Source organism: Salmo salar, chromosome ssa10 (assembly GCF_905237065.1).
Source record: "Salmo salar chromosome ssa10, Ssal_v3.1, whole genome shotgun sequence".
In the NCBI taxonomy this organism is placed as follows: Eukaryota; Metazoa; Chordata; class Actinopteri; order Salmoniformes; family Salmonidae; genus Salmo; species Salmo salar.
Genome location: NC_059451.1, coordinates 34,596,053 through 34,620,638, shown reverse-complemented (window position 1 = coordinate 34,620,638; position 24,586 = coordinate 34,596,053). Strand labels below are relative to the sequence as shown.

The 24,586-nt window shown below is 41.6% G+C and overlaps 1 protein-coding gene across 1 annotated transcript in view; it reads left to right on the top strand.

Annotated features, from left to right (window-relative positions):
• Window positions 1-625: 625 nt before the first annotated feature.
• The window catches only part of LOC106560298 (BMP/retinoic acid-inducible neural-specific protein 3), a 54,239-nt gene continuing 30,278 nt past the window's right edge, over window positions 626-24,586 (top strand). Inside the window, exons 1-4 of the mRNA XM_014123051.2 lie at window positions 626-1,232; window positions 1,687-2,015; window positions 21,416-21,606; window positions 21,804-21,988. Coding sequence (XP_013978526.1) covers window positions 1,741-2,015; window positions 21,416-21,606; window positions 21,804-21,988 — 651 coding nt within the window. The 5' untranslated portion in view covers window positions 626-1,232; window positions 1,687-1,740. The remainder of the gene's footprint in view (window positions 1,233-1,686; window positions 2,016-21,415; window positions 21,607-21,803; window positions 21,989-24,586) is intronic.

Genomic DNA, 24,586 nt, shown 5'->3' with positions numbered 1-24,586 from the left:
GACCGGAAATGACGCCTTTTTCGCAAATCACCACAGATCACAAGACCGTCTTGGAAGCCCTCACTACTGTATGCACTCACTACTGTAAACCGCTCTGTATAAGAACGTCTGTTAAATGACTAAAATGTAAAAAAATATATATTTGTTATTTTTGGTCTTTTGCATGGAGCATGTAACCTTAATGGCCCAAGCCAAATTGATGATTTGTTATGTAATTGTTTTGTCCTGCAAGGTATTTTCCTCCCTTCAAGAGTAACTTGGATCTGAAACTCCACATCTTTTGTAAAATAAACGAATGGTGTCTTTCAAGCTTTCAAGGGCTGAGACAACATTACAATCAGCATAGCCCAATAACATATGACAAACATTTAGCCGATATAAGATGTGTCGCCTATAGTCAGATGTTGTGCCTCTCAAATATTTGTTTTCGACAAATGGCCCCTGATTTATTCTGACAGAAGTGAAGAGCCAATTCTCTAGGTAATCTCTTGACCATCCGTCCCATTATACAGCCAGACCTAAACCCTGCCTCTCTTATCTCCATTCAGCCAATGGGGAGTGGGGTGGGCTCGGTTTGGGAATAAATTTGACATTTTAACCGTGCTCGAGAGCAAACCAGCAAATATCACTCTGATACATGCCACCACACTGACTGGAGTACAAGAGAGCATCGCACTCGAGTGCGCAGTGCTCCAAGTGCGTCTCAGTTAGAAAAGAGGATCATTTGGCTTTTTTGACGTTGAGGGGAAAGCAACCACCTATTTCTGCATTGTGTTTTTTCTTCCGAGGAACATCATAAACAACTTAATTTCCCTCGGAAAAAAACAACAGAAAATTCACCTGGAAGGTGGCAATTATTTTTCCTCCAGCTGAATGAGCAGCGCGCCCTTGTTCGTCTCTTTCCGGTGCGCTGTTGCCTTCTCCTTCATTTGGATTTTACATAATCGAGTGTAGCCTACCCACTGGAGGTATGATGCGGTAAGAGGGAGCTCCAGCCATTCAGGTGGATGTCGCTCAGTCACTATTTTTTAACTTCCCGTGGCCGTGATTTATAGCGTATGATCGTCTGACCCGGTAAACGGAGGTTTATCCAGTTGGGTCTCCTTCACATGTGAGTTCTCTAATGCATTGGGCTGATCACAACTTTACGGTCCACTCAGAAGATCCGCTGGGGCGAAATTGTAACAATAACTTCACCGATAAGCTTAGTACCACACCGTTAGCAGAATCAGGTAAAATGGCTTTCTACTAATGTTCTACCACGAATGTGTAAAAATACAATAGCATATTAATTGTAGACAATTTGACACCTGTGTTTAAAATACTATTTACATTATCATATTAATTTGGTTGTTTATTGATTGGAAAACGTATACATAATATACAATACACACTGCACTATAGTATTTAAATCGCATAGTGTTAATTCAGGATATAATATTTTTTTGGAAAAGACCTATTGTAAAATAGTCAGGTTGCCTAGCTAATGGAAGGTCAAGAAATGACAAGCTCCTGGTACCTACAGTATTTCACTGTGATGACACAAGCACAGTATCTCTCACACACACACACACACACACACTGGTGGCATGTTAGCCTCTGGTTATTACTCTAATTACAAAACTCACACACTCATCCCCTTCTCTAACATCTAACCATTCTGTCTGTCTCCCTCCTATCGTTCAGGACAAGGGGAGAGAAGTTTGGGGAGAATGAGGAGTCGTCGGGTGCGGGGGAAGCATGAGCGGCCGGTGTATCACTGTTAGACGGGTGGCTCTGATGGTTCTATGGGAGTGTACAGCTCTAAGCCTCCTACAGTGCTGGGTGGTAGGGGCGGTGGCCAGCAGGGCCGGGGCAGGAGCTGGGGCGTCTACAGGGGCAGGGGGCTCCAGCGAAGCCACAGGGCCCTTCGCCTGGCTCCTGTCTGACAAAGGGCCCTTTCATCACTCCCAGGAGTTTTCTGACTTTACGGAGCGCTACCAGCAAGGATTCACCACCAAGTACAAGATATACAGGTGAGTCTGTCTGCATGGCTTAAGTAAAGATGGCTGCAGAGTTTAGAGAGACTGTTGAGATCATCGAAAGTTTGTTGAGTAGCAAGGTTCAGAGTAAGATCAACACTATGGTTTAGAGATACCTGTACAGATGACATTGATACAGGTGAGATTGCCAGTGTGTGTGTGTTACGAAGCAGCGGGGTTTAGCCTTACAGCTGGCATTTCTAGTTTGAAAAGAACAGGAAGGACAAGGCGGTTTGCAAAGTCTGGCAGAGTGGCCAAATATATCGCAGCTCACAACCAGTGTTCTTCATCAATAACATATACTGCACTGACTGCTGGCAAGGTCAGGTGGATGAATACTGGGGTTGTTTGCTGTAGTGAGTGTTGTCTTCTTTGTCACCTGTCCATACCTATAGTGTTTATTGTGATTTTTTTTTTTCTTCAATTTTCGTGCAAGGCGTGTGTGTGATTTTGCATGTGTGTGTCCTTGGTGTGTTTGTGTGTGATGTTGTCGGGCATGGGATTGCTGGAAAAGCATAGTGGATGATACCAGCTAAAGGGTCCTGACTGACACACAGTGGCGTTTGGCTGCCGGCTGAGGTGACACGGCCAGGCACAGATGGGGAATGTAACGCTGCTCTCTCTCTCGCTCTCTCTCCAGTGCTTCAGTGACATGTTCAGTCAGAACCAGGGAAAGGGAGTCAAGAGGACTGTGAAAGTGTTAGCTCTCTCTCGCTCTCTCGCTCTCTCGCTCTCTCTGTGTCTCTGTCTCTCTGTCTCTGTCTCTGTCTCTGTGTCTGTCTGTCTCTCTGTCTCTGTCTGTCTGTCTGTCTCTCTGTCTCTGTCTCTCTCTGTCTCTCTCTCTCTCTGTCTCTCTCTCTCTGTGCCTTACTCCCCCCTGCTGGTGACTCTCAGCACAGAGCTACACCTGGTGACTCTGGAAGAGAAAGGGCAATAGTATCTTAGAATTTCAACACCTCAGTGAATGTCATCCCTTATTAAGGACTATGATATGTAAGATAAGCTCTCGTTTCTCCTGTGCAAGCGATAGTTATTTTGAGCTGTTATGTTGTGCCATAAAAATAAATGTTAGAATTTTTAAACTCGTTTTCGTTGGCAATGCATCTAAAGCATTTTTATCAAAAGCAATCACTTTTCATGTGAAAACACAGATTCCTACTCATCACACATGCTTAATTATGTCACTTTAGTTTTGAGCTGACTTCGCTGTCGGCCAGAGCGAGGCACCTGGCTCACACCCGGGAGGCAGCCCGGATCCAAAACGAGTGCAATCACTTTTCACCTGGTATAAACTCCTCCCACCGGGGTAACCCTTGCCAGATTAACAAACCCCCTCAATACATTTGCCATTCAACTGTATTAGAGCAGAATTCTGGATTGACAGTGGAATCAACCAAACAAATTTTGACTTGCAAAAAAATGTCAGTGTATGGGATGATTTGATCATTTTGCTGAGTGACTGCTGTCTTCCTATCGGCCGTGCTATATAGGCCTATGTTTTATAAAAAGTGAGCGCTCCTACATGGATTATGCAGGTATTACGGTTGCTGTCTTTTCAGGACCACGAGACTAGCTGTCACATCCTTTGATGTGTCACTGACTTTTGTCAATATTGGTGATAGTGATGGTGTGGGCTACCATAAATTGGGTGCGCAGTGTGGCTGTTGCGGGTCGCATTATTCTGTGCCGGTACTGTTATGTCTCTGTGTGAGTTGCAGCCCTGTTTGATTAATTCATGATGTCATCAAAAGCATTGCTTTTCTGTATTAGAGCTATATATAATGTTGGGTGCATATAGTGATGTTATGACTGTAATTTGTCTCGATTTTTGAGTTTGATACAAAGTTTTGGAAGATTTTTATTTATTTTTTCTCTCTGAAGGCCTAGGTCCAATAGCCACGGTTCGCTACCGACAAAAACATGTTTGTTCTGGAGACGCGTCTTGATCAACGCCTACAAGATTGATTCATACAATAGTGTCGTTTAATGGCTGGTAACTATAACTCTGTATGCCACTGGTTTATTTTCAGAGCCATCCTAAGGCAACAGACAGTTCTCATTGCCTATAGATTAGTCCTCCAAGAGGGAAATTATTTTCAGTCTCCTAAAAATCACAAAACATAGCCACACAAATCCATTTTCCAGTCACATAGAACATAAACTGCTTCAAATGGTTAATATATAGACTCAGCATAACCTCTCTTCTCCCCCAGCCAAAGGTTGAGTGATGCCTCAGGACAGTCACAGTAGCGTGTCCCTGTAGCTCGGGGAGTCGTGACGAGGAGCTCATAGAGCACAGGGCTTATGGTTCCTGACAAGTGTGTGTGTGTGTGTGATGGGGAAGTTATATGGGGCAGAGGTCCGTGGTGTCACCTCTGCCATAGCGACTGTGTGTGTGCGTGCGTGTGTGTAGCAGAGGTCCATGGTAATGTCTGTTCCAGAGCCTATGCTGTGTGTCGGTGGTGACAGAACTCTCAGGGGCAGCCGAGTGAAGAGGTGAGGAGTGTTGATGGCAGTCTGGTGCTGTGTGTGAATAAGCTATACAGATGTAGGATCTTCATTTGATCACTTTTGTTGCTGAGAAATGCAAACTTGTAGTGTATTCAAGGTTTAAATAGGCTTCTAAAGTTTGTAATTTCCACTTTAAAATGTCAGACTTGATTTGTCCTAACAAAACATTTATCAACCCTACAAAAAACTCTATTAATTAGAATCCACATAATTTGAATTTCATGTTGCTTCTGGATTATTTTCCACCTGTAGCAAACTTGCTCATTAAGTATTCAGACCCTTTGACTTTTTCCACATTTTATTACGTTACAGCCTTATTCTCAAATGGATGAAATTGTTTTTTGTTCCTCATCAATCTACACACAATACCCCACAATGACAAAGCAAAAACAGGTTTTTCAAAATGTTTACAAATTTAGAAAAATAATTAACATTAGTATTCAGACCCTTTTGAGCTCAGGTGAATCATTTTTCCATTGATCATCCTTGAGATGTTTATACAGCTTGATTGGAGTCCACCTATGGTAAATTCAATTGATTGGACATGATTTGGAAAGGCACAATCCTGTCTATATATGGTCCCAGAGTTGACAGTGCATGTCAGAGCAAAAACCAAGCCATGAGGTCGAAAGAATTGTCTGTAGCGCTCCAAGACAGGATTATGTCGAGGCACAGATCTGGGGAAGGGTACCAAAACATTTCTGCAGCATTGAATGTCCCCAAGAACACAGTGGTGTCCATCATTCTTAAAATGGATGTTTGGTGCCACCAAGACTCTTCCTAGAGCTGGCCACCTGGCCAAACTGAGTAATCAGGGGAGAAGTGCCTTGGTCAGGGAGATGACTGAGCGCCAGAGTTCCTCTGTGGAGAATGGAGAACCTTCTAGAAGGACAACTATCTCTGCAGCACTCCACCAAACAGCACTTTAAGGTAAAGTGGCCAGACAGAAGCCAGTCCTCTGTAAAAGGCACATGACAGCCCACTTGGAGTTTGCCAAAAGGCACCTAAAGGACTCTCAGACCAAGATTCTCTGGTCTGATGAAACCAAGATTGAAACATTTGGCCTGAATGCCAAGCGCCACGTCTGGAGGAAACCTGGCACCATCCCTACAGTGAAGCATGGTGGTCTCAGCATCATGCTGCGGGGATGTTCTTCAGCGGCAGGAGACTAGTCAGGATAGGGAAAGGTGAACGGAGCAAAATGCAGAGAGATCCTTGATAAAAACCTGCTCTAGAGTGCTCAGGACCTCAGACTGGGGTGAAGGTTCACTTTCCAACAGAATGATGCCTCTAGCACACAGCCAAGACAACGCAGGAGTGGCTTGAACCTGATCAAACATCTCTGGAGAGACCTGAAAATAGCTGTGCAGCGATGCTCCCCATCCAACCTAACAGAGCTTGAGAGGATCTGCAGAGAAAAATCTCAGAAACGCCCCAAATACAGGTGTGCCAAGCTTGTAGCGTCGTACCCAAGATGACTCGAGGCTGAATCACTGCCTAAGGTATTTCAACAAAGTACTGAGTAAAGGGTCTGAATACTTATGTAAATGTAATATTATTTTTTTTTTTTCATGTGAATGTGGTAACATTTCAATATGGGCTATTGTGTGTAGCTTGAGGGCTTTTTCTTTTTTTCAAATAAGGCTGTATCGTACCAAAATGTGGAAAAAGTCAAGGGGTCTGAATACTTTCCGAATGCACTGTATGTGTGAGATATTCCAGGCACTGCTACAGTAATGTGTCCTTGCGCAGAGTGTGAGATCCTGGCTCGTCTGCTTTGTTGTGACAATAGAAACACAATGAGGATCAACAGTGAACATGGTGTGTAGCTCCACCCCGCTCTGCCAAACACCATAAATTATAAACCAGGCCAATATGATGGCTGTTTACAGTGAAGGTGATTACATTCACACCTGCTTCTGGTAAGGAAGAAAGGCCAGGTACTAAATCCACATATGTTAGGCTCCCTCCATTATGTGACAGTAGCCTCATTTTGTGGCCCAGGCTAAAGACCTATGGCTGGGATCGGAACAAGGGAGAGGGTAATACCGTAATGACCCTGTTGTGTGATGAAAATTAGCTCCTTATCCTGGAGATATAGCGATACGCTGCAGTGACTATTACATGCAATTCTATCCTAAATCCATGATGCTGAATCCATATCACATTGTTTATGTGAACCATTCCAAGTAAATCATTCTCTATTTGGTGAGTGTTTGATCCTTTTTGGTGGTATTGGTGGCATCTTCACTATTGGGATCATTATTCAGAGAGGATCATAGCGGTTCTCCATTCCAATACTCCATCTCACTTTTGTCTCTTCTCTTGCTTGCCGTCTCTTGCTCTCTATCACACAAATTAAGCAGCTCAATTAGGAAAGTTGATCTGCGCTCCTTTGAATGTGAAGCTGGCTTTTGACTTGACGCTGGCATAGGGGCTGTTTACTTCGACGTCACGTATGGTGACTTTGAAGTCGTTGCAATAAAAAGGATATTTCTTCCTGGGTCTAAAAATTCAAAACTATTCCTCTGTTGCTGATGGGGCATGCACATTGAACATTCAGAGGGATCAATGTCACATTAGATTAATACCTGAGAGAGAAACGCACAATGTAAGTCTTCAACTTGTAAAAGAGCACAGCCTGTACAGTAGAAGCTGTAAGCTGTGCACTGTTAAAATTGTATTTTTTTAAGTCAAAAGCATGGCAGCGCAGGGTGCCAAACATTAACCGTAAAATGACAGAACATTTTTGTAGATTCAAAGGACATTTGAAAATCTAAAAATTACAGACATTTACATTTAAGAGTGACAAACTGTTAATTAACATTCTCTGCTTTAGCAGGCAAAAATTACAGTAAAAAAAAAAAAATAATCTGATTTAAAGTGTGTTAAGATGACTGAAACATATTGTATAAATGTTCCAAATAGCCAATTTTAGGGGTACATTAATGTATATTTACAGTTTAACAGTAATTCCATAAAAACAAAAACTTTAAGTCAGAAATAATTTTTTTGTGTGTGTTTTTATAGAATTACTGTTAAACTGTAAATATACAGTAATGTACCCTTTTGTCACGTCCTGACCAGTAAAGGGGTTATTTGTTCTTATAGTTTGGTCAGGACGTGGCATCTGTTTTATGTGGTTCAGGGTGTGTTTGTGTATGTGTTCATGTAGAGGGGGTATTTGGTTGATATGGTTCGGGGTGGTTATGTATGTAGAGGGGTATTTGATTTATTTGTCCAGGGTTTTGGTTTTGGTTATTGTTCTATGTTTAGTTAATTGGTATTGGGGCCTTCAGTTGGAGGCAGCTGTCTATCGTTGCCTCTGATTGAAAGTCCTATAATTAGGGGTGTGTTTGGCATGGGATTTTGTGGGAGATTGTTTCCGTGTATAGCTTCATGCCTTACAGGACTGTTAATCGGCGTTGTGTTTTTGTATACGTGTTTGTTTTGGTTTTCCTTCTTTGTCCTAAATAAAAGAAGAGTGTACATAGTCCCGCTGCGTTTTGGTCTACACCCTACGACACCCGTGACACCTTTACAATTGGCTATTTGGAACATTTCTACAATATGTTTCAGTTACCTTAACAGTAATTTCTGATTTAAAGTATGTGTTAAGCTGTAAATCAACTTGACAATTTTGTAAAAATACGTAAATGGTCACATTTGGGTAAATCTGAATATTTACGGTATTAGTCACTTCATAAGATAGAAAATGTATATTTTGATAAGGCAATCAAATTAGGGGTTTCAGAAGTAAATTAAGTACAGTAATTTAATCAAACTGTTTTACTGTAATTTGCATGCCAAAGCAGTGAATATGTTAATGTCTGTAATTTAAAGATTTTCACATGGCATTTCAATCTGACATTTTTCTGTAATTTTACATTTAACGTTTTTTAATGTATATTTACAATATTGCCCTGTAATTTTATGGGCCATACCTATAAAATGACAGGACAATATTGTTACTGTCAAAAGCATGGCACCACAGGGTGCCAAACATTAACAGTAAAATTACAGAAAAATGTCAGATTCAAATGACGTGTGAGAATCTTAAAATTACAGACATTTACATAAAGATTAAGAATGACAAATGGTTAATTAACATATGTCCTGCTTTGGCAGGCTAAAATTACAGTAAAACAAGTAATTTGATTAAATTACCATATTTACAATGTATTTTTATAATATTGGCTAGGTAATTTACATCTGAAACCCTCTACTTTAATTGAAAATGTATGTGTTAAGATTCAAATTATTGTACAGGATCAGATCGTTCAAACATTTCCAGTTAGATTATGGGTCTCACATTATTATAAAATAAACAATTATGTAATTTTCCAGTACAAATTGTTGATTTAAAACATTAATTTAAAACACAAATCATTCATAAACAAGTATTCATCAGATATAAAACACATCGCTAACAGTAGGCCAAGGGTCTCTGATATTGGGAGAGCAACTTGCTGTGCATGATTCTTCAAATGTGTTTTAGTGATGGGCTGGGGAGAACCTGCACAGAAGCTCTCTAGGAATAGTTGGAGAACCCTGGGGTAGGCTATAATTTACAATAGTTTAATGCAGTGTACAGGTGGATAGGGAATAAAATGTTATGGTAGCAAATCCATAGACTCCTTTTATAGGAGCATAACATGTGGAGAGTCAACTCATGCATGCTCCTTCCCTCCACTTCAAAGCCAGCGAAAGGATATCTCCTCATGATGAACATCTCTGGAGCACCTGATGAAAGCATATTTATAACAACATTAGCAATTTATCAGAATGCAAAAAGCGCTGCTCTGGAAACAGAACCAAAAAACTTCAGGGGTCATTTTCTCTAAACAGCTGATCAGGGATATCTCCGGTGTAATTAGATCAGCTCTGAAAAAGATATGTTGTGAAAAGGAGGTTGAAATAATAATGTTGTATTGTTATATACCTCACATCTTCAAGAAATGGATAGGGTCCTCTCTCATGAAGCAAGGCAGGCCTTGCAGCACAGCCTCCCTCTGAATGGAACTGACGACAAGCACAATTTACAACATTGTTATCAAAGTGGTTGTAAATAACACAATGTTAAGGCGTCATCACCCATATCCATACGTATTGAAAAAAAGTTATACATATTATCAATAGACACAAGTACGTATTGAACTGTACAGAATACTTTCATTTCCATAAATATAATACAACTTCTTTGTCAAGACTGCCCATCAACTGTTTTAGCAGTACCTCCACTTTTCTTGGTCCTGTAGAATTCAAGGAGCTTGGGCAGATGACTGTCCAGGCCTTCATTGAACGACTTCTGGAGGTCCACAGACACCAGTGTTGTGAACTACGGAGCAACCTGTTTGAGCGAGCATAAAAACAGGCAACTTTCTTAATGAGTCCTTACGCAATTCCGAGTCCTGTCTCCTCACCGTCACAAAATGCATTTAAGGTCTGAAGGGAGGCCTGTTGAGGTATTGACAAGTTATTTAATGGCAGCAAATATCAGATTTCACTTTGAACAGTCCTGGCAAACTGGATTTAATCTCAGTGAAGAGGCTCATCTTCCAAAATCTATTTTCTTAATGAGAATGTACTCCCAAAGCTGCATTGACAGTTACACAGCCTTACAGTTGCATAGGTGTACTGTGTGTGATTACAAATGAGACACATAGCAAACATCTACGTGCTGATAGGCCTAATTTGCAAATTTGACACGTGCTATAAAACCTAGCCTAACGGGCTTGCTAACTGATGTTAGCTAACCCTAACTAGAAAGAGACACTGCATGGCCAAAAGTATATGTGGATACCTCTTCAAATGAGTTGATTCGGCTATTTCAGCCAGACCTGTTGCTGACAGGTGTATAACATCGAGCATGCAATCTCCATAGACAAACATTGGCAGTAGAATGGCCCGTACTGAAGAGTTCAGTAACTTTCAACGTGGCACCGTCATAGGATGCCACCATTCCAACAAGTCAATTTGTCAAATGTCTGCTCTGCTAGAGCTGTCCCGGACAACAGAAGTGCTATTATTGAAGTGGAAATGTCGAGGAGCAACAACTGCTTAGCCGTGAAGTGGTAAGCCACACAAGCTCACAGAACGAGATGCCTGAGTTCTGAAGCGCGTAGCGTGTAAAAATTGTCTGTCCTCGATAACAACACTCGCTACTGAGTTCCAAACTGCCTCTGGAACCAACGTCGGCACAATAACTGTTAGTGGGAAGCTTCATGAAATGGGTTTCCATGGCCGAGCAGCCACACACAAGCCTAAGATTACCATGCACAATGCTAAGTGTGCGCGCCAATGAACTCATGTAATTTTGAGTCACCAACTTACCGGCCTTCTTGTTCGCTCTCTGTTCACTGCAAAAGCCTGAAACAAGGTTCTAAAGACTGACATCTAGTGGAAGCCTTAGGAAGTGCAAAATGAACCAAAGTCACTGTGTTAGATAGGCAATGACTTGAAAAGACATCAGATTTCCCACTTCCTGGTTGGATTTTTCTCAGGTTTTTGCCTGCCATATGAGTTCTGTTATACTCAGACATCATTCAAACAGTTTTAGAAACTTCAGAGTTTTTTTTATCCAAATCTACTAATAATATACATATTCTAGTTCCTGGGTAGTAGGCAGTTCACTCTGGGCACGCTTTTCATCCGAAATCGAAAATACTGCCCCCTATACCTTAAGTTAAACAGCCATCACTAACAGAGGCTGCTGCCAACATACAGACTCAAAATCTCTGGCCACTTAAATAAATGGACTTAATAAAGGTATCACTAGTCACTTTAAATAACATCACTTTAATAATGTTTACATATCCTACATTACTCATCTCATATGTATATAATGTATTCAACACCATCTTCTGCATCTTGCCTATGCCGCACGCCATCGCTCATCCATATTTTTATATGTACATATTCATCCCTTTACATTTGTGTGTGTGTGTGTGTGTACAAGGTAGTGGTTGTGAATTTGTTAGATTACTTGTTAGACGTTACTGCATAGTCGGAACTAGAAGCACAAGCATTTCGCTACACTCACATTTCCATGTGTATGTGACCAATACAATTTGATTTGAAATCAAAACTAGTCAACAACATTTTTAAGTCAGCTAGCTAAGTAACATTAATGTTTAAGAATAAGATGCTCACTTTTTGCCAAGCTGATTCGCGCCTGTTTCAAAATCCTCTTGTGAAGTGCAGGTGCAGCCAAAGCGCACTGCGGATCCATCTTCGTCCTGTTAGAAAAATGCACAAATCTGAGATTTTAAGGTGGTACCACGAGAAGAACATCAATAGGCGTGATTGCTAACCGTTGTCCCGTTTGTTCTGTTTCTCTGAAAGCACGGGAGCTTGCCTTTGAACTCTTAAAAGTGTACACACACATTTAACATCACACAAGGGAATGAATGGTCAAAAATGTATGTCTGACTACACACACACCCAGTGCACCAGGCAAATGATATAACTTTTACCCACTTTGATCATAGAAAATATTTTGTTGTAGGCCCTGCCCCGCCCTACAAAGGTAAAAGGCGGGAACTACGTTATTCTCTTTACTGCAAAATCGGACATCAAAGTATTTTCAGACAGACAGCAATTTGTGATACTTCATTATATATTCTGAACTGGCTTGTTCTAGTGTCAGGAATAGATGACAAATTATCAAAGCTGTTTGATCAAATTCATAGTTACTGCCTTGGTAGGGATTCCTTCACATATTCTTCTCTGATCATTATGCTGTAGATTTAACACCACCAAAGTGGAAGGTGTGCTTTCATTACGAACACCTGCTCCTTCCATGACAGACTGACCAGGTGAAAGCTATGATCCCTTATTGATGTCACCTGTTAGATCCACTTCAATCAGTGTAGATGAAGTGGAGGAGACAGTTAAAGAAGGATTTAAGCCTTGACAATTGAGACATGGATTGTGTATGTGTGCCATTCAGAGGGTGAAAGGGCAAGACAAAATATTTAAGTGACTTTGGAGGAGGTATGGTGCCAGGCGCACCTGTTTGAGTGTGTCAAGAACTTCAACGCTGCTGGGTTTTTCGCGCTCAGTTTCCAGTGTGCATCAAGGTCTACCACACAAAGGACATCCAGCCGACACCAGGCCAGTGGTCAAAAATGGGTCATTGAGAGGACAAAGGAGGCTGACAAGAATTGTGCAGAGAAACTGACTGGCTACAGTTAGTCAACTGACAGTCCCGTACAACATTGGTGCCCAAAGACCCGTAAATAATGCACAACTCGTACCTTGACACAAATGGGGTATGGCAGCCGACGACCTTACAGAGTTAAACTCCTTCAGAAAGAAAGTGTGGTTGCAATGGGCTAAGTGTAACCGATGTGAAATGGCTAGCTAGTTAGTGGTGGTGCGCACTAATAGCGTTTCAATCGGTGACGTCACTCGCTCTGAGACCTTGAAGTAGTTGTTCCCCTTGCTCTGCAAGGGCCGCGGCTTTTGTAGAGCGGTGGGTAACGATGCGTCGAGGATGGCTGTCGTCGATGTGTGCAGAGGGTCCCTGGTTCGAGCCCAGGCAGGGGCGAGGAGAGGGACGGAAGCTATACTGTTACGTAAGGAATGAAAACGGTGGAGAATTGGAAAAATGTTCCCTGGTCTGATGAATCCTGGTTCGTGCTTTTTTTTTAGGCTGGTGGTTGTAACGGTTGTCGTCGGATTGAGACCAAAACGCAGCGGGTATATGTGTACTCATCTTTTATTACGGAAAGAAGGAAAAACCAAAATAAACATGTACACCAAAAGAACACAACGACGAATAAACAGTCCTGTAAGGCCATAAGCTATACATGGAACAATCTCCCACAAACACATACCCATATATAGGACTCTCAATCAGAGGCAACGAGAAAACACCTGCCTCCAATTGAGAGTCCAACCCCAATAAACAAAACATAGAAATACAAAAAAGACTAGACAGAACATAGAAATACACTAACATAGAACAGTACCCAAAAACCCGGAAATAATAAATCAAACACCCAACTAAATAAACCACCACCCCGAACCACATAAAACAAATACCCTCTGCCACGTCCTGACCAAACAACAATAACAAATAACCCTTATACTGGTCAGGACGTGACAGTGGTGATGTGGGGTGTGTTTTCATGGCACACATTGGTCGCCTTGATAAAAGTGGACCAACATTTTAATGCCACATAATATCTGAACATCATCAGTTGCATCCCTTCATGGAAGCAGTATATACATCTGCAAATAGATTTTTAATGCCCTATGCCACAAGGTTAGAATTGTCCAGGAATGGTTCCACAAACATGACCGTGAATTCAGCTTACTGCAGTGGCCTGCACAGTCACCAGATATCAATCCAATTGAGCAGCTATGGGATGAGATGGAACGAGCTACTACCAGCCAACTTGACACAGCTGTGGGAAGCATTGGAGTCAACATGGGCCAGCATCCCTGTGGACCAATTTCGACACCTTGTAGAGTCCATGCCCCGACAAATTGAGGCTGTTCTGAGGGCAAAAGTGGGTGCAAATCAATAATAGGAAGGTGTTCCTAATGTTTTGTACACTCAGTGAATAGTAATTCCGTTTTTGCAGACCATGATGCATGCCCAGAGTAATATATATATATATATATTAATTACCCCCTTGTTCATTGGTTAACTGTGTAAAATGGTTGAAAATATGTTCTTTGCTCTAGCTCCTTGCTTTAACTAGTGTTGAAAAATACTCAATTGTGATTTATCTGAAATCCACATGCTGGTGTGAAAGTCAAACACCCTACACATGGTGCCAATAGGGTAACCCCACTTGGGAATGGTAACGTGGCTTTGACCACATCAGCCTCCTCAAACGTCCAGCCGTGCTTTACAATTGCCTCACTGTTGCCATCCAAATTCTGACACCAATGTAGCAAACTGCAATGCAGAGAAGGGAACCTGGGTCACTGCCATGAAAAGCAAACACCCTACGCATTGCGCAAATAGGGTAAACTTGAGGATGGTAACGAGGCTCATATTAGCGAAGACCACTATATTGCGCCCTCCAAATGGGAAGGCACGATTCCGTGCTTCAACCACATCGGCCTCTTTAAATGTCTGTCAGTGCATTCCAATGGCCTCACGGCCGCCATCCCAATTCTAGCACCAGAGTAGCGAACGGCGGGGCAGGGAAGGGAACCAGGGTCACTGTCATGAAAGGAAAACTCCCTATATTAACTGGGTTAACCCACTTGGTGGGAATTGTAACGTCACTATAATACATTTGCAAATAGCCTACTTAAAGGGATAGTTCACTCAAATTACAAAATTACATTTAGGCTTTAATTACACTGTAAAGTATGACCTCAATCCATGCTTTGGTCTAGCTTCCCTGGCACTGTTTCCAAATGCTAATATTTTTTGCATCACAAATCCCATTCAAGTCATGGGACCGATATGAGCGTATTCCATGCATCATGTCCAAATCATCCGAAAGTATCTACAAATGAGTGTAAAGCTCAACAAAGTAACTTCAGATGATTTGAACAAAATGTGCAAAAATCCTATTATCGGTCTCATAACTTGAATGGGATTTGTGCCACCAATGCTAAAACGTTAGCATTTTGGAAACCGTTCCAGAGAACATCAACCAAAGAATGGATTGCTGTCACCCCTTTTCCATATACTGCTAACAGGTTAAGAAAACCAATATGTAATTTGGGTGAACAAGAAATGCTTACCTTATTAGAATTTGTGGCACAAATCCAATGCAAGTCAATGGTACCTACAGTACCAGTCAAAAGTTTGGACACACCTACTCATTCCAGAGTTTTTATTTTATACTATTTTATACATTGTAGCATAATAGTGAAAACATCACAACTATGAAATAACACTCATGGAATCATGTAGTAACCAAAAAAAGTGTTAAACAAATCAAATATATTTGAGATTATTCAAAGTAGCCACCATTTGCCTTGATGACAGCTTCATGAGGTAGTCACCTGGAATGCATTTAAATTAACTGGTGTGCCTTCTTAAGTTAATTTATGGAATTGCTTTCAATGCATTTGAGTCAATCAGTTGTGTTGTGAGGTAGGCGTGGTATACAGAAGATAGCCCTATTTGGTTAAAGACCAAGTCACTATTATGGCAAGAACAGCTCAAATAAGCAAAGAGAAACGACAGTCCATTACTTTAAGACATGAAGGTCAGTCAATACGGACATTTTCAAGAACTTTGAACGTTTTTTGTTCAGGTGCAGTCGCAAAAACCCATCAAGCACTATAATGAAACTTGCTCTCATGAGGACCACGACAGGAATGGAAGACCCAGAGTTACCTCTGCTGCAGAGGATAAGTTCATTAGAGTAAACTGCACCTCAGATTGCAGAACAAATAAATGCTTCACAGAGTTCAAGTAACAGACACATCTCAACATCAACTGTTCAGAGGAGACTGCGTGAATCAGTCCTTCATGGTCGAATTGCTGCAAAGAAACCACTTCTAAAAGACACCAATAAGAAGGAGAGACTTGCTTGTGCCAAGAAACACAAGCAATGGATATTAGACCGGTGGAAATCTGTCCTTTGGTCTGATGAGTCCAAAGGGGGGGGGTTAGAAGGATTACTTTATCCTATCCTAGGTATTCCTTAAAGAGGTGGGGTTTCAGGTGTCTCCGGAAGGTGGTGATTGACTCCGCTGTCCTGGCGTCGTGAGGGAGCTTGTTCCACCATTGGGGTGCCAGAGCAGCGAACAATTTTGACTGGGCTGAGCGGGAACTGTGCTTCCTCAGAGGTAGGGGGGCCAGCAGGCCAGAGGTGGATGAACGCAGTGCCCTTGTTTGGGTGTAGGGCCTGATCAGAGCCTGAAGGTATGGAGGTGCCGTTCCCTTCACAGCTCCGTAGGCAATCACCATGGTCTTGTAGCGGATGCGAGCTTCAACTGGAAGCCAGTGGAGAGAGCGGAGGAGCGGGGTGACGTGAGAGAACTTGGGAAGGTTGAACACCAGACGGGCTGCGGCATTCTGGATGAGTTGTAGGGGTTTAATGGCACAGGCCAACAGCGAGTTGCAGTAATCCAGACGGGAGATGACAAGTGCCTGGATTAGGACCTGCGCCGCTTCCTGTGTGAGGCAGGGTCGTACTCTGCGAATGTTGTAGAGCATGAACCTACAGGATCGGGTCACCGCCTTGATGTTAGTGGAGAACGACAGCGTGTTGTCCAGGATCACGCCAAGGTTCTTAGCACTCTGGGAGGAGATTTAGATTTGTTTATCACTCTTTTGGTAACTACATGATTCCATATGTGTTTTTTCAAAGTTTTGATGTCTTCACTATAATTCTACAATGTAAATAATAATGAAAAACTCTTGAATGAGTAGGTGTGTCAAACTTTGACTGGTACTGTAAATTAGCTTTTTCACACTTCATGTCCAAATCATTGATTTGCAACCTTCAGCTCACGCTGAGGTTGGCTTAGTTCTGTTAGTGATCTTGTCTTATTAACGCTGTCCTCTCATCCTTGGAACAGAAAGTCGAATTTTTGTCAACGGGTTTATATAGTGGTGAAAGAAGGGGGCGTGTTTCATAGTTTACAACCAATGTCTGTTCACTTGGGCAGGGCCTCTGAGTGAGCAAAGTTTACTCTTATGACAAACCGTTCTCTCATTTAAGAAGCTAAAATTACATTTCCTCTTTTCACAAATAGTTTCATATTTAAACATTTTAAATTGCACAAAAATACCATGTGAATCTGATAACTAGAATGTGTCGACTTTCCAAGGTACAGTTTGTCATCCTGTCATTAGTAGTAATGTCTCAGACAACAACTGATCTGAGATCATATTCATTAAGTACCAACGAATATTTTCAACTGGTTGGATTACCGAAATATGGTTCTATATGGTTCTGTAAAGTAGAGAGCGAGAGAAGGGGAAAGGTATTTATGGGGGTCATAAACCTCCCCCAACAGGCCAACGTCATGGCACCTGCCTTTCTAAAATCTTTGAAAGCCACGTTAATAAACCGATCACCGACCATTTTGAATCCCACCGTACCTTCTCCACTATGCAATCTGGTTTCCGAGCTGGTCATGGGTGCACCTCAGCCACGCTCAAGGTCCTAAACGATATCATAACCGCCATCGATAAAAGACAGTACTGTGCAGCCGTATTCATCGGTTTGTGGTCGTAAATAGACGGTTACGAATAATATAGATGAGAACTCTCTTGGTAGATGGTGTGTTCTACAGCTAATCATAAGGTACTCTACCTCAGGCGAGCAATACCTTGAGACTTCTTTAATATTAGACATCGCGCACCAGCTGTTATTGACAAACAGATACACACACACACACACACACACACACACAGAATGTATTTCTACAATATGTTTGAGTTAATTTACATCTTAAAACAGCTACTTTAATCAGAAATTACTGTATTTTGGTTGTGTATTTCCAAACTGTTAAACTGTGTATATATACAGTAATTTAGTTATTTTATTCACAGTGAACTAAATGTCTTTTGACTTTGATTTCCACATAAATGTACATTTACATACAGTATGTTAAAATATAATGATTTCCCCCCAAAAAAATCCATAATTTGTTATAATATACATAAACCGTTATTTTACAGGAAACATTTGAAATTAGAGATGATTACTGTATTTAAAAAAATATATGTTCATTATTCAGAAAAAAGGAAATTACGGTAACATTTTACAGTGACTTTTCTGTGAAATTACGTGTGCCAAACTGCCAATTTCTAAGCAGCGCAACTGAAGATATTTAAGAACAACCTAAAGCTGGTCTTAGCAGTAATGCATGCTGGTTATGGGATCGATTTTGCCAGCGGAGGAGCTCAGTTGCCAAATCCGTGTCATATTATTAATGTTTTATTAAAATATCACCTTGGAGATCACCAAAACAGTCAGCTGACATTCACCTTTTTTCTGTGTATTTGTCATAGTTTTTTACTAGATTCTGTGAAAAGTTTGGGCTTATTATATTTAAAAAAACATATATTTCACCTTTTATTTAACCAGGTAGGCCAGTTGAGAACAAGTTCTCATTTACAACTGCGACCTGGCCAAGATCAAGCAAAGCAGTCCGACAAAAACAACAGAGTTACACATGGGATAAACAAATGTACAGTCAATAACACAATAGAAAAAATCTATATGCAGTGTGTGCAAATGTATTATGTGCGATGCCCATTGAATGAAAGGTCATGGCTGTAGGAAGCCTGTTAAGGAACATCAAGTTATTAAAAAAAGCTTTGTTTTCTTTATTTTTGTACCCCCCAAAAAATGGTATGACACAAAATTCTCAGCTACAAAAGAGACCCTGCTTCTATAACTGGCAAATCACAGGAATTACGATCGCATAATGTAGTGATGAATACGCTTGTAGGCTATTTACCTGTTTGTTTACCTTTCACGTGGTAAAGTCATCACAGGCCATATTAACAGCGTTGGTAGGATTATCTTATAACGTTTGGTTAGAACTGTGAATGCAATGCGTCTTTAATAGTTCCATGTTGAAGCTAATTACTTATTTAATGTAAAACAAACTAAGCTACATGTTTTTTTTACAACTGGGCCTATTGTAGGACACTGTGTACCATTCAATGGCTAAGACAAACGTCCATGCTTCCCACAGTCGTGCCAAGTTGGCAGTGTCCAGCTGTTCTTGACACTCAAACCGGTGTGCCTGTCACCTACTACCATATCATGCTCAGAGGCACTTAAAATATTTTTTCTTTCTCATTTATCATCTGAATTGCACACATACACAATCCATGTCTCAAGGCTTAAAAGTAATTTTTTAACCTTTTTTTTTAAATCTTTTTTTTGTTTACACATTTAACCCCTTATTGTCAAAACTACCTCCGTACTTCCATTCATTTGTATGGGTTACCTTTAGATGGTCGTAGAGTGGAGAGGCCTATTCAAATGAAGAATACCATTGTATTTGTGAGAGTCAACCCCTTTCTACTGTGGGGTCATATTAGTTTGTAGGCCAAACCGTTCAGATGGTTTAGTGAGAAGACTCTGCCACTTTCTACCACAGATGTGGAAGGGCGACATACTGTAGGAGGATGCAGTAAATTGAGACGCAGCCCATGCAAAGAACCTATATTTATAGCTTAAACTGACAGATTTTGATGGGGATTTTTTTATTATGTTACTTATATTGATGCACTGGGGGTTGTATTTAATCTATGTCCAGCTCCTGTGAAAAGTTTGGATTCGTGTAAAACCCTCCAGACTAAGTTGCCTTGATTAATATTACAGTATATGCCCACGCGGAGCAATTACAGTATGGTGCCTGTAACTGTATTTGGACATGTCCTATTTAAAACAAGTTGTTGTTGAATTGTTTTTTATGGAATTGAATTACAATTATTCACTTTCTTTTTTTTTTTTTGGTCTTATCAATAGTGAATTTCTTGCTTATTGACCACGTTTGGCATGTCCATGGATGAGACAAAATGCCATTTACAGTAGGCCTAGCCCCTATATTAGTGCAGTGCTATGTTAAACAATATATTTTCATAGCCCTATTGAAGCCATGAAATTACTTAGAACAAGATAGACTTCAAACATGTTCAACATAGGCTATTTAGCAAATATGGGATTGGCTTACATTTTTGTTATTTTGTTTCTGTAGGGTATTTTATAAACTAGACTACAGCATACTAATGTTTGAATTGGAGTTGAAAACAATGCAATACCTAAAAGACTGTTAATACACAACTTAATGGAACCACATACTGTATTTAGACATGGAGCACGTTCTGATTGGGCAGTGAGGGGTCAAGCCCTTATGTGCCACCGCCAGCGACTGCACCCATAATTCCTGCTGTGAAAATAGCTAAAATATTTCTGACACACCGCCTGACATATGGCACTACTGCCAGTGCTAAGATTTACCATTGCGTTCTTTTTCAATAAAAAAAAATAAAGCCCTGAGTGTCCTAGCATCCCTGTAGGGGGCCAGTGGAGGAATTGCCCAGTGTTAATGCTAGCTAACTCGCAAGGGTGTTTGTGTGTGTGCCCTTGCTAACCAGCATCCGTACATCTGTACATCAACAAGCCTCCGTACATCTGTACATCAACAAGCCTGGCGAGACTTTGTGTCGATCACGGTTAAGCTCTACTCGCTGTTCCGACCCACAGTAGATCACCTCCATTGTTATTCCATTCAAATCCGCAGCACTAATTTCTGACAGTTTTACAATGATCCTTTCTCTCCATAACAGGCTTGACCACTGAAGCCTGGTTATTATGGGCTGTTTGAGCTGCATGGTAATCTGTAAGGACCGACGCTGGAGTAGAGAAGCAGGTACGGGGAGTCAAACATTTAATCGGAACAGACATGGAACAAGACAGGAACAGCGTCAGCACACGGCTATACAAGGACATATGACAATCAATGCTGAAGCAGGAAACAGTGCGGAGGAACAGACAGATATAGGGGAGGTAATGACAGAGGTGATTGAGTCCAATAATCACTGATTTGTGTGATGGGGGAAGGCAGGTGTGCGTAATGATGGGGAGCCTGGCGCCCTCGAGGGGGGAGAGAGAGGGAGAGAGACCTTCTCAGAACAGTGTAAACAGCATGGCACCGTTCATATTTTAAGAAATGGCACCGGAGATGTCGTGGCGTGCAGACATATTTTCCACCCAGCATTGCCTGACTCTAAAAATAAGTCTCCTCACACAGGGCAAGGCTGTTGGCTGGCTATAACATGCTCTTGAGACCTTTTTCCTCTGTCTTCACTATGAAAGAGGGTGTTTGCAAATGAAGCCTGCCGTGTGGGGGGGTGGGGGGGGCGGCGCATGTGCATCTCTGTGTGTGTGTGTGTGTGTGTGTGCTAATGTGTGTCTGTGACATTACAGGGAGTTTGGCCGCTGGAAAGTGAACAGCCTGGCTCTAGAGAGACAGGACAACAATGGTCTGGCCCTTCCCCTGGACCCTGAGTTCCTCCAGACCATCAGGCACCTAGGCAGACGGCCCAGCCTCAGCTCCATTACAGACAGCATCATCAGGAAGTACGGAACACACTTCCTGCTCTCAGCCACCTTGGGGGGTAAGAATAATATTTATTTATTGGTGTAATGATTGGAAGACCTTTTTCTTTCAACCCAATCCTTTGTATGCTGCTGATGCTCAGCTTCAGAAACGCAAACAGTAAATTCTCACTTTGCTGTAAAGGTGTCATATTGAATGTGTTCTATTCCCCAGCCCAGTTCTCGGTGCATATTCTGCTCCACTCTGTGTGTTTAGGGGAGGAGTCATTAATGATCTTTGTGGACAAGCGGAGGTTGAGTAGAACGGTGGAGACAAGAGAGGCCAACAGTACAGCCGTGACTCTAGAGGCCCTGCACCAGCTGGCTGCCTCTTACTTCATCGACAGAGAGAGCACCCTACGCAAGCTGCACCACATCCAGATAGCATCCACAGCCATTAAGGTAAACCTACAAGCTGCACCACATCCAGATAGCATCCACAGCCATTAAGGTAAACCTACAAGCTGCACCACATCCAGATAGCATCCACAGCCATTAAGGTAAACCTACAAACTGCACCACATCCAGATTGCATCCACGGCCCCTCCCCCCCACACACATTCATTCCCAGAGCCCTCTAGCTGGGTCCATTAATCACTGTGTCAGTCATTATTACTGAGTAATGAGTGTGATCGGCTGAGTTTGCCCTTTGCACAGCAGGACATGTTTGTCAGACTCCGTATTCGGAGTGATTCGTTTCCATGTGAGCCTGTGATTTGTTTACATGTACCTGTGGCAATGAGAGGATTATCATTGAGGAATTTCCCATGCATAGACACCTTGTATGAGAGCGGTGTTTTTCCAGCACGTGAGCCACTGGTGTCGATTTTTACATTTCTTTAATAGTGATGGTTTAAAACTGGACTGCTAGACTGTTTTGTACATCTTGAGGTTTGGGGAACCACTTCTAAAGAATGTGGGGGAGGGGAGAAGGTGTGTATTAAAATACATGTGACAGTCATACCTGACACAATTGTACAGTTCAACATTGATTTTGAACATTATCTAAGATGATGTAGAGTTATAAACTCACTTGTAGTTTGAAAGCATCAATCCATTTATCAGTGACTTTTCCCAGTGCTATCCCATCTTTGGCCACCACAGACAGATAAGGCCATATATTCCTTAAAGTGAATTGGCAACAGGACACATCATGGCTTTGTTGGCAGCGTCCTCGTGGACAAAGTGCTGCTAAAATCGTCTGATTGAGATGAATGGAGCAGAAGTCCTCTGAGGTGCATTTGTTTAGGAGGCAGTTTCAGGTGACTGATGTGAAATATTCACAGCATCAGCTGCCTTTAATTCAGGCCATGGATTTTTACCTCGTCAAGATGAAGACAGATGGCAAAACAAAAGCATCTCTTAGAAAGAGGGCACCGGACAACGGCTTTAAGAGAACAGATTTCAGGAGGAGAAAAGCCTGTTGTCCTGGTATAATGTAGGAGCTATAGCTATAACACTTCAGGTGAAAAATAAAGAGAAAGGAGAAATTAAAAAGATAGAGGGGAGGCGAAGGGAAGGGAAGGGAAGTTGTGCCTCTACAATTACGCATCAGAGTGATGAATCCTCGGTTCTATTTCAACAACTTCTTAGAGAGCTTGCCCCATTTGTCAGCCATTTTGGGTATGAGTTAAGGTGTCACGCTAATGAATAGAAGACGTATGAAGAATACTGGGGTTCCGCCATCTGTAATAATCGGTGCTTTAACCTACCAGCGAGCAAGAAACACTGACAGGAGACACTAACAGTGCTGGGTGTACATAAATCAAGTGGTTAAAGTTTGATTTACAACCCAGGTCCGTTTCTACTAAGGTTTATTACAATTAGCCTGAAAAACAACTAGCCATCGATGGGGAGAGGACAGAAGAGTGTTTTTGACCCAATTTGCTGCCTTGCTACTGCAGTGTTTAGTTATTCATGTCCTCTTATGGTTCATTTGTAGGAGAATAAAGATCATTTGTGAGGCTGAGCTTTGGAAACCTAGTGAGAAATTATGGTTGCAGTTGTTCACGATGTAGAACAGATTTGATGTGGATAAATAAAAATAAAAAACACTGTCTTGTTTTATCCCTTGTGTATCAATTAATTATTCATTTCATACAGATTTTGTCATCTTCATTATTATATTGTTGTGTCCTCTTTAACATTTTGCCATGTCCTCCCCCTCAAGAAAAATACACCCTCAGATGTAAAAACAAGAGGAAGTTTGTTATTTTCTATCAAGGTCTTATATACTCTGGGAGAACATTACAAATTAGATAAAGGTATGAGCTGCAGTTGGCTTCGCTTACCCTTTAACCTCTGTCTGGGTCATCGTCAGTCAAGCTACTAATTTGCAAGTTGTGAGTAATCTTAACCTTTAGCCAGCTCTGTTTCCTCTCTCTGCAACATTGTCTGCCAAGAGCACCAGAATTATTAAGCTCTGAGAGAAGGGAAGAGGGACGATAATTTGTTCCAAATCAAAAGGAGTCTCTCTCTCAGCCCCATCCAAGTTGGGAAACAGACTCCCATCTCAAAAACAGCATATCATAGTTTCCCTTGCCACAGTATTAACTCCTACTTTCTTCTCTTAAAGGTCCCCTGCTGCTCCCCTGCGGATTTCAATGAGCCTCCATTTATTTAGGGGGCACAAATATAATCTCATGCTAGTTTATTTTTTCTCTCTTCAAGTCGATAAGCTGATCCTCAGCTCTGGTTGACATCGTAGTGTAAGCCAGTGCAACAAAGTGGTTTTAAAACATCTTGCCGGAATCCTCAAAGAGTGTCTAAACACGCGTAAACACATCTAGGATGCAAATGGGGATATGCTGCATCGACTAAGGCTATGCCTAGTGATTAAAAACAGGCCGATTTTCTGTGGTGCCGTGAAAAAGCAATTTCCAAAGAAGCGCCAGTCCCAAACATTAATGCCATTCCATACTTTTTTAACAGGTTGGTGTATAGGCCTCTTAATACCCATTATTATTTGAATATCTGACATCTGTGGCTCACTTACTGGCA